The sequence below is a fragment of the Lytechinus pictus genome, chromosome 3 (genome assembly GCF_037042905.1).
Source record: "Lytechinus pictus isolate F3 Inbred chromosome 3, Lp3.0, whole genome shotgun sequence".
Classification (NCBI taxonomy): domain Eukaryota; kingdom Metazoa; phylum Echinodermata; class Echinoidea; order Temnopleuroida; family Toxopneustidae; genus Lytechinus; species Lytechinus pictus.
In genome coordinates, this window is record NC_087247.1 from 45,420,139 (window position 1) to 45,430,587 (window position 10,449).

General features: G+C 37.5%; 1 protein-coding gene across 1 annotated transcript in view; it reads right to left on the reverse strand.

Moving 5' to 3' along the window:
• The window catches only part of LOC129257158 (annexin A7-like), a 28,352-nt gene extending 18,153 nt beyond the window's left edge, over positions 1-10,199 (reverse strand). The window contains exon 1 of the mRNA XM_054895425.2: positions 10,170-10,199. Coding sequence (XP_054751400.2) covers positions 10,170-10,199 — 30 coding nt within the window. The remainder of the gene's footprint in view (positions 1-10,169) is intronic.
• Between the last annotated feature and the right edge of the window lie 250 nt (positions 10,200-10,449).

Consider the following 10,449-nt stretch of genomic DNA (forward strand, 5'->3'; position numbering starts at 1 on the left):
ATGTTGTTACCCCATGTCTGCAACGTTCAAACCAACACCCCCAAGGGGTCATTCCACTGGCAAAATCCGGTCCAAGAAGTGGGGGGGGGGGGGGATGATAGCAATATCTTTAGTTACCTGAAAATTCAAAACTTTGGGGACACCCTCAAAACCAAGGGCTACATATACGGGGGTATATCTGTACATATCCTCTTTCAGTTAAAGCCCTTAACAATTTTTAATGGCTTCCTGTATATTGTGATATGAATCAAAGTTAGGCCTAATTGCATTATGCGAGCAAGCAAATTTTCAGCCGCGGAAGACAGAATGGTGTCCAATAACCTCTTAATATTGCTTCCACAAAGATGACCCCTCCCCCCATTCACACCAGTGTTTATTAAGATATTTTGATTGGTTTATGATCAATGTCACAACCACATTTAAAGCAGTGCCCCCCACTTTTTGAAGCACTGAAAAATTGCCCTTTTCTATGCAAGAAAAATGCCCCTCATGAACATATAATGTGCCCCTTTCACCCGAGGAGGACCCATTTCAGTTGTTTCAAAGTGCCCTTTCTCATACAAGTGCCAATTTTTATAAAAAATGCCCCCCTCTCGACTCTCCGGGTTCTGTGCCCCTTTCACATAAGGGCCTGTTTTATGTGTTAGCAAGTGCCATTTCTTGTATTATCATTGCCACTTTTAAAAAAAAATGCCCCCTTACGAACGTGTTCAGTGCCCCTTTCACCTGAGCAGGACCTGTTTTATGCCGTTAGCAAGTGCCAATTTGCCTTCTTAATTCTTATAGGTGCCTTTTCTTGTATCATTGTCCTTTTTTACCTAAAATAAGTGCCCCTCACAAACGTTCTCTGTGCCCCTTTCACCTGAGGACCCGTTTCACATGATAACGAGTGCCCCTTTGTAACAAACAAACAATATATTCCCATTTTTTATACGTTACTACTTATGAAGGAAGAAATTGTAAGAGTGCAATCCTTATCTATCACAAAATTGGATTTTCATTATAAAAATGTCAAATTTTTGCTCGCTTGCGAATTCTTACATATGTTACGTGATGCGAAATATATAAAGTCCCCTAAAAATGTTGGGCCCAAGTTACGCCACTGTAGATAAGTCTTTTTTTTTTTAAGATAGTGCCCTTTTCGAAAGAAAAAGTGCAAGTGCCTTTATTTCCTTGACCTTAATGTGCCCACCTCCCCCCCCCCCCCACTTTGAACTTCGCTCCACCGCCCCTGTCAGCCCTGTTATACAGTAATGCCATGACGGTTTGGGAGTGAGCGTGTGTTGTGTGCTACATCATACAGACTTCATCACAGTTCACACAATATATAATCCTAGGTGATTTTAAATTCAAGAAGAAAGTGGCCCGCGATCGCGTTACCAATCTCGCTGTCGCATACATGTACATGTACCAGTAGCAGAGAGCTTGGAGAAAATACAAACAGATGCAAACTAGTAAAGCTAAAGAACGATATAAAAAGTGTCAAAAGGAAGCCAATTTTGAAGTTAGAGCAGCCAAAAGAGACTTTGAAAAGAAGCTTGCCCAGAATATAAAGGAAGACTGCAAGATTTTTTACACTTATGTGAGATCTAAGCAAAAAGTCAAAGATGCAGTTGGCCCTCTTAAAAATGATAACGGAGATACTATTCCACCTGGACAAGAAACTGCAAATACCCTGAATACGTTCTTTGCTTCAGTTTTTACAGTGGAAAGAGATGAAGTACCAATACCACAGAAAATCTTTAAAGGACTAGAGAATGATTAATTGAATTATTTTACTATTACAGAAGATGTGAAAGAAAGACTTATAAAACTTGATCCATCGAAAGCAGCAGGTCCGGATGGTATCCTCCCTTGTATTTTGAAGACCTTGGCAGATGAACTGTGTAAGCCAATTGCCTTGATCTACAATAAATCCCTTGCAACAGGTTCAGTCCCAGAAGATTGGAGGATAGCCCATATTGTCCCTATCTTTAAGAAGGGATCACGTGCAAAACCGGGCAACTATAGACCAATAAGCCTCACATCTGTGATTGGCAAAGTCCCGGAAAGTATACTCAGAGACCAAATAACACAGCACCTAGACGAGCATAAGTTAATTCATGACTCTCAACATGGCTTTAGGAAGGGAAAGTCTTGTACAACAAATCTTCTTGAGCACCTAGAGATACTAACCAGATTTGTAGATGATGGCATTCCAGTGGATGTGATGTATTTAGATCTTGCCAAAGCCTTTGATACTGTCCCTCACAAAAGACTGATTGCTAAAATAAAAGCTCATGGAATCAATGGAAAGGTGTTAGGCTGGATGGAGGCTTGGCTTTCTGGAAGGAAACAAAAAGTCATCACTCAGGGAGCAGAATCCGACTGGGAAAATGTCAAAAGCTCTGTTGTGCAAGGCTGTTTTGGGACCAGTCTGTTTCCTGATATACATGAAGTTCATGAACGATATGGAATGCTACATTGACAACGGATCAACCATCAGCATGTTTGCAGATGACACAAAACTTGTCCATCCAGTGGCCAATGAAGAAGATATTGATAACATGCAAATGGACATAAACCACTTAAATACTTGGGCAGAAATGTGGCAGATGAAGTACAATGCTGATATGTGTGGTGTTATGCACCTAGGATTCCACAACCCACATCATACATATCATATGGGAAATGACAGGCTTCGAGAAACTGAAGAAGAAAAGGATCTTGGTGTACGGATACATTAAGTCTCTCAAGGTCTCAACCCAATGTGCCGCAGCCGCCAAGTAAGCTAATACTTCAGGGAATGATTAAGAGGAGCTTCACTTACAGAAGTAGAGATGTAATCCTAAAACTCTACAAATCCCTTGTCAGGCCACATTTGGACTATTGTATGCAAGCTTGGTGCCCATATCTATCTAAAGACATTAAAGTCCTTGAAAAGGTGCAGGCTAGAGCTACCAAACTCATACCCCAATTAAGAGATCTACCCTATGAATCTAGATTGAAAAGACTAAACCTCACAACATTGGAACATAGGCGGAAGAGGGGTGATCTTATCGAAGCCTATCGTATAATGTCACAGATCGATAACATCAATCCTGACTTCATGTTTCAGAAAGCAACGTATCAGAGTACCAGAGGTCATTCCCAAAAGCTCAAAAAAACTCATTCCAGACTGGAAACATTTCTTTAGCAAAAGAGTAATTGATAGCTGGAATAAACTCCCTGAAGAAGCCATCAAATCGTCCACACTCCTCAGCTTTAAACAGAGACTATCAAAATTGGGTTATTAATGGGCTACAAAGCCCCCCAAATCCTGCCACACTAATATCTACCTACGTGAAGATGGAAGTGTGGCGCTTCAAGGTATGTTCAAGGTACATGTACATGTATGAACATGTACTACCTCAAGCGATGTTTGTGCAGGCTCCACTCCACTTCACTACCGCTACATTACGCTCCACCTACCCGAACATGGAGACCAAAAACTCGCTCTGATATTCCGAGTGACAAAGGTGGGATTTTATGGGGGAAAATAAAAAATTCATGCAATATCACGATCTTTAAAAACAATTAAAACTAATAGTCTTACTTTACACACAGTTTCACTTCTTTTCCATGCTTCTATCAGTCTCAAAATTGGTGATTTAGAGCCAACATGGAGTTCCCCACACGTATTAATAATTCGCTGCCGATTTAAAAACATCGCATGTGCATGCACGAGGGTCTGAGCTCGGACCAAAGACCTTATAATATATTACTAGACCGAAAGCTGCGTGCGCGTTCAACACAAAACAAATGAAATTAAGGCTCCGCCTACCGCGATCATTTGAAGACAAAAATAAGCCCTCATTGACAGTCATGAGCATGAAGATATTCATAATATGGCCTTTTCATTGGCTAAGAGCGTCATTAATACGCGATTTCCCTGATTCTTTGTCATCGATACTAGTGGTATCGTGTTTCAGAATTAATCATTAATTTGACCTCATTACGTCATCTAATTTATTAATTCTGAAACTTTTCTTTCCACACAAAAAATGGACCTACGAACACTCCGGTGAGTATACTGTACGTATAAATTGATATAATCACATGAATTCAGTGGACTATTTACACATTTCACTGTATTTTGTGATCTTATGTTATTTCTTTAACAAATTAGAGAATTTGCTATCATTTTTCTGTTAAAGGAAAGCAAAATTTGGTCTTTGAAATTGAAGTTAGATTGTCATCGTCGCCCAGTGCAGCCTGTATGTTGCTTGCAGTGTTGTGGTTATGCCGCATGTTTGTCTTATTATTAATAGAATAGATCTAGGACCTAGATCTAATTTCTAACTTGGTTAACAGCTGAGGATCTAGTCTTGCTTCTTAATCCTACTTACTTTATACTTACTTTACTTTTATTCATCGATGCTATCTAGGCCTACCTAATTCAAATCTAGTCATCTAACTTATACTTTCCCAACCCTCGACACTTACCCCCAGGGCTTATGATCTAGGTCTGTAATTTAGGCTTAGATTTAGGTCTGGGCCTTAACGACTCCGTTTACATGTACGACTACGAGTACATGACTGTCAGTGTCAGTGGACCAAGGACTAGATCTAGATCTACTCTCGGTCAATAATGGCAATGAATTTTTAGCCAGGAATAAAAGTCAGAGTCAGACATCAAAAATTTCTAAATCGATATAGATCTCGGTTTAGAACCGAAGCTTTACTTTCTAGGTCTAGATAGATCGAGAGTCCATTGTTAGTCTAGATCTAGACCTAATTTAGATACCTGAATGCTGTCGCACAGCACTGAGTCTCGTTGGACTAGATCTATACTTTCTTAGAAATAGATCTAGACCTGTCCTAGTGCATGAGATTATGAAATTATGTTAAAATCAAATGAAATAAGATTCGGAAATAAAAAGATGCAGATTTTTTTATTTTTTTGGGGGGGGGCAGACGTGAAAAAATTTAGAGAAACCTGAAATTCAGAAAGGGAGGGCCAGAAGCGACCAATATTACCTAGGGCCGTTTTGTGCATTTTCTACAGTAAAATTGAAGGATGTCATGCAATTCTTTTTTTGATGAAGGTTTTCACATTTCAGCTCCCACCCAAACCCCTCCCCCTATACATACGGCCGTGAAAAAGATCACTTCTTATTATTGTTCTCTCTTTTCTTTCACAAACAGGTTGAGTTTGAAGAACAAGAAAAACAGTAGAGGTCTACCTATATGGTTAAAGATGATGATCATAAGTGCATGCATCATTTTGCAGATTCTCATCCAGGTATAAAAGTTAAACTAACCCATACAAAATTACAGATACATCACATGCATTGAATGTTAACAATGACTTTACATTAAATAAACATAACCTGAGCCAAAAAGAGGTAGGATCTGTACTGAATATACACTTCTTAAATATACAGGCTCTCAAGTCTAAAATAGAACCAATGCCAAAAGTTATGTACCTTGGGCAAATTTATAAAATAAGGTCATGTCCTTGATCTACTAGTAATTAAATGGCCTTTTTATTTCCTATTTGTTTATAAACAAAGCAATATTTATTTTTCATGTTTTATATTTTATAAAATTCGTTTTCTTCATTCTTTAGTGTGATATTCATATTATTTTGTAGATTTACGATTTTTTTTTAAATCTTGTTATTTTACATTTTGTCCAATAGGATGATGCAGTTTTACAATTTCAATGGAGGTGATTGACGATGATAAATAATTGGTGAAGTAGGCCTAATAGAACAGTGACTGGACCACAAAGAGAAATACAACCTACAACAGTTATATGAGTGAGTTAATTAGTGATTATTTTTAATAATGGAGGTTTTTCACATTTTTTTTGGCAACAAATAGACCTGCCTTTGAAAAACCCATTTCAATTTTGTTTTAAGATTACAGTTAGTGTCGTTTTTAATCACAGATCAAAATATTCTGTGCCACAAAACATATCAACTTTAATTCTGACTATTTATATAATTTACATATGTTAATTCATATATTCATATTTATGAGAAAACTCTGACATTTTTTCATAAAGTACATGTAGTTATAATGGAGAGTGGTATGTAAACTGCATAGAACAAGTTTAAGTGATATGCTTTATAGAAGTACAAGTTTATGATTAGTAGATGTAAGATTTCCTATGTTATGTGTTGAAGAAGCATATTGTATAGTCTCACTTTCTTAAAACATTTATGTTTTACAAATCATGACAATTTTAATTTAAATTCATTGATTTTCTTTCTCTATTTTTTCAATCTGCAGGACTGGTGTAACAGATGTTTTCATTCAAGAAATCCAACAATTCAAATTGAAGAGTCTGACTTAGGAACCACTTGATGAAGATGGAAAAGGGTTTTTTTTTCAAGTCCAATTAAAAAACAAACAATTATTATCACAACCCCAAATTCATGACGTATGAAATTTCTTGTTGATTTTCATTAAAACTGGTTGCAAAAGGAGAAGCTATAAACATACAAATAGGAGCGGCGGAGTGAAGTTGAAAGTGGGGGGGGGCACAGGGAAAATGCTGTATTATGTGAAATTTTTAAGAAGTTGCGAGCGAGCAAAATTTTGACATATTTTAAAAGAAAATCAAATTTTGTGATAGATTTCAACAAAATATTCAGAATGATATATTTCACCCTTTTCTTTCCTATTCTCTTTTTTTTTCTTGGTCGTGATTAATTTTTTTTTTTTTTGGGGGGGGGAAAGAGTCCTTCAAGCCCCCCCTCCATCTGTACGAAACTGTTTATATACCCCCACTCACATGAATTATTAAACTTAATGCACAAAGGATATCCTTCATAAGTATATTATAGAAATGAGAATATTGTTTTCTTGTTTCAAAGGGCACTCAACATGGTGACCATAAAACGGGTCTTTCTCAGGTGAAAGGGGCACAGAACAAGTTCTTTAAGAGCACTTTTCTTGGGTAAAAGGGGGCAGTGATTCGAGAAAGGGCACTTACAAGAAGGTGAGGGGCATTTTTTAACACATGAAACGGGCTCTCAGATGAAAGGGCACAGAACACGTTTGGGGGGGGGGCACTTTTGGGTAACAAATTGCATACAAGGAAGAGCACTTGGTAACGCCTAAAAACAGGTTCTCATCAGGTGAAAGGGACACAGTACACGTTCGTGAGGGGGAATTTTTCTTGCATAAAAAGGCACTTTTTCAGTGCTTCAAAAAGTAGGGGGAACTGTGCCCCCCCCCCCCCAGGATCGCTGTCCAAGCATACAAAAAAAACATTTTCTTTTGGTTCAAAGTATTAACATACGCTTAGGAAAAAGGTAAAGCTCAATCCTCTGATAATGTGATATTTTTTCTGGCTAATTAATGAATTTCACCACTAACCAGAGAATTCCTTCATGACTTTCATTTGTGTTCATATAGTATTTGTACAGAGCTAAAATGAAAGGGATTTGGAATTGGCAAAATTCAAAATGAGATGGAGATCGAGAGAGGGAAAGAGTGATGAGAAGTGGGTTGAAAAGAGATGAGAAAGAAATGGAGAGGCACATATGAAGAGATAATTTAGAGGGAGGGTGGTAAGAGAGCTAGAATGTGGGAAGTAGGAACAAAAGGGGTGGAAGAGAAATAAGACAAGATTTATGGAAACCAGGAGACAGATAACAAGTGGGAAAAGAAGAAGGAAATATATGAAGTTTAGTTGCAAAAGGGGTTAGGGCCACTTAGGACCATTCCAAGAAAAAACATGTTTTTATTCTCACTTATTGCAATATTCTTATGAGAAACTAAATTGTCATGATGTACTACCCTATCATGTGAACAGTGAACATAAAATTGGGTATAAAAGAAATCTACCTGTCTTCAATTTTTTTCTAAACTCCTCAAAAAAAGTTTGGAAATCTGAATTTTGATCAATAATCCCTCTTCGGTTTTAGTAAATATCAATGTGTAATTAATATTAATGAATAGAGCATTTAATTCTCTTTAAGATGATACCCTTTATGATATGATTACGGTTCACATGGAGGTGCAGTGCCTTGAAATGTGGGGCAAGGTCAAAATTCAAAAGCTGCAAAATGGCACAATATTGAAAGTCACTGTTCTTTTTTCCGTGGTGATGAGCGAGTTTCTCAGCGGTTTTGTTTTTACTTTGACCAATAATTCCTCATCGGTTTTAGTAAATATCAATGTGTAATTAATATGAATGAATAGATCATTTAATTTTCTTTAAAATGATACCCTATATGATATGATTATCATTCATATGGAGGTGCAGTGCCTTAAAATGAGGGGCAAGGTCAAAATTCAAAAGTTGCAAAATGACGCAATATTGAAAGTCACTGTTCTTTTTTCTGTGGTGATGAGTGAGTTTTTCAGTAATTTCTTTTGTTTTCATGCACCTTAACATCAACATTAACATGGAATCAAACACATCTCTGCACAAGCAAAAACATAACAAACAAACATGCATGGGTATTTCAAACAACGACACAAACCATGTTATCTCACAGAACCATCACTACAGAAGCAGGGGCTTGGTTTGAATGGATTTTCATCTCTACTGACACAGACAAAAGAACCATGTTCTGTATTGACCCTTCATGATCGACTATTTCTGCTCTTTTTGCAGCTTTTCGATTCAGACCTCATCCAACACTTTTGAATCCTGCTCTTTTCGTGATGGCATGATCATAACAAGCATGGTATCATGTTAAAGAGAATTAAATGATCTTTTGAATGATATCAAATATGCATTGTGCAATATTGGGAGTTGGGAGAAAGGAATGGTCAAACTCAGATTTCCAAACCCTTTTTGCTCGTTTTGCAGCTTTTCAATTCAGACCTCATCCAACACATTTGAATCCTGCTCTTTTCGTGATGACATGATCATAACAAGCATGGTATCATTTTAAAGAGAATTAAATTATCTTTCGATTAATGTAAAATATGCATTGTTTAAAATTGGGAGTAGGGAGAAATTAATGGCCAAACACAGATTTCCAAACTTTTTTTGAGAGGTTTATATACTTTAAAAAAAAATTATCATTGTGTACCTAACCCCTTTTGCAAGTAAACTGAAGTGAATCCAATCTCTTTTGATTGAAAAAGTGATTTTTCTTTGCCACTTCCATTCACGTTTTCATTTGAATTTCAAATTTTCTTTGGTATCATCAGAGTGACTAAAATTTTAGAGGTTTAGAGACAGAAAACTGGACAGAAAAATGGACCTAACCCCTTTTGACAAATGAGTTCTTCAGAAGAGTTTAGTTGCAAAAGGGGTTAGGTCCACTCCAAGAAATTTTTTTAATTCTCCCATATTGCAATATTCTTATGCGAAACTGAATTTTCATGATACCCTACCATGAGAACATAAAATTGGGTATAAAAGAAATCTACCTGTCTTCATATTTTTTAATATATTATTTTCCAAAAAAATTATGTGTGGACCTAACCCCTTTTGCAACTAAACTGAAATGGACCTAACCCCTTTTGAAAAAAAGTGATTTTTCTTTGCCATTTTAGTTCACTTTTTAATAGGAATTTCAACTTTTCTATGGTATCATCTTATAGGGCTACTAAAAATCTATACATCGCGTTCGATCAGCGACCGATCGCATGCGATGTTTTTAAATCGGCCGTGAAAAATACGTGTGAGGAAAAAGATACTGGCCCAAAATCACCAATTTTGAGGATAACCGGAGGATGGACACGGAGTGAAATACGGGTGTAGAGTAAGATATTAAGTCATTCATATCCCTCGTTATATTTTTTTCTTTAATTTTTATGATAACCATGATTGCGGTAGTAGCGTTGGTGAAGTGGAGTGGAGCCTGCACGAACATCGCCTGAGGTAGGTGAAGCGTAGTGTAGCGATAGTGAAGTGGAGCGGAGCCTGCGCTGCACGAACATCGCTTGAGTACATGTGCATAGCCATTTAGATGTTTTGTCATGTCACTGAAAGTAAATATTTTCCCCCCATAAAATCCGGGATAAAATCCCACCTTTGTCACTCGAAATATCAGAGCGAGTTCACGGGCTCGATGTTCGGGTAGGTGAAGCGTAGTGTAGCGGTAGTGAAGTGGAGCGGAGCCTGCGCTGCACGAACATCGCTTGTCATGTCACTGAAAGTAAATTAGTGATCGCAAGCATTCTTCTCATTATGATCTGGTCAAACGACAGTCATTGAAATTGAATCTCACTTACCGGGTTATATGGAGGTGGTTTATCAGTCATGATGGTAGTTTCCTCCCGGAGTTTCCTGTACTTTTACTAGTAGGGGGCAAGTATATTCCCGATTCTACCAGAATCTGCAAAAGATACCTCGCAAAAGTCGAAGCGCAGACAGACTTTCAAACGACGTGAATACCTTCAATCCGGAAGCGCTGCCTGGAAAATGCACTGAAAGGTGTTGGTAGCTAGCTTGACCTAGTACCGTACCTGCGTTGTGTTGCGATGATAGCCAATTTCGTTTTCGTTCCAGGAT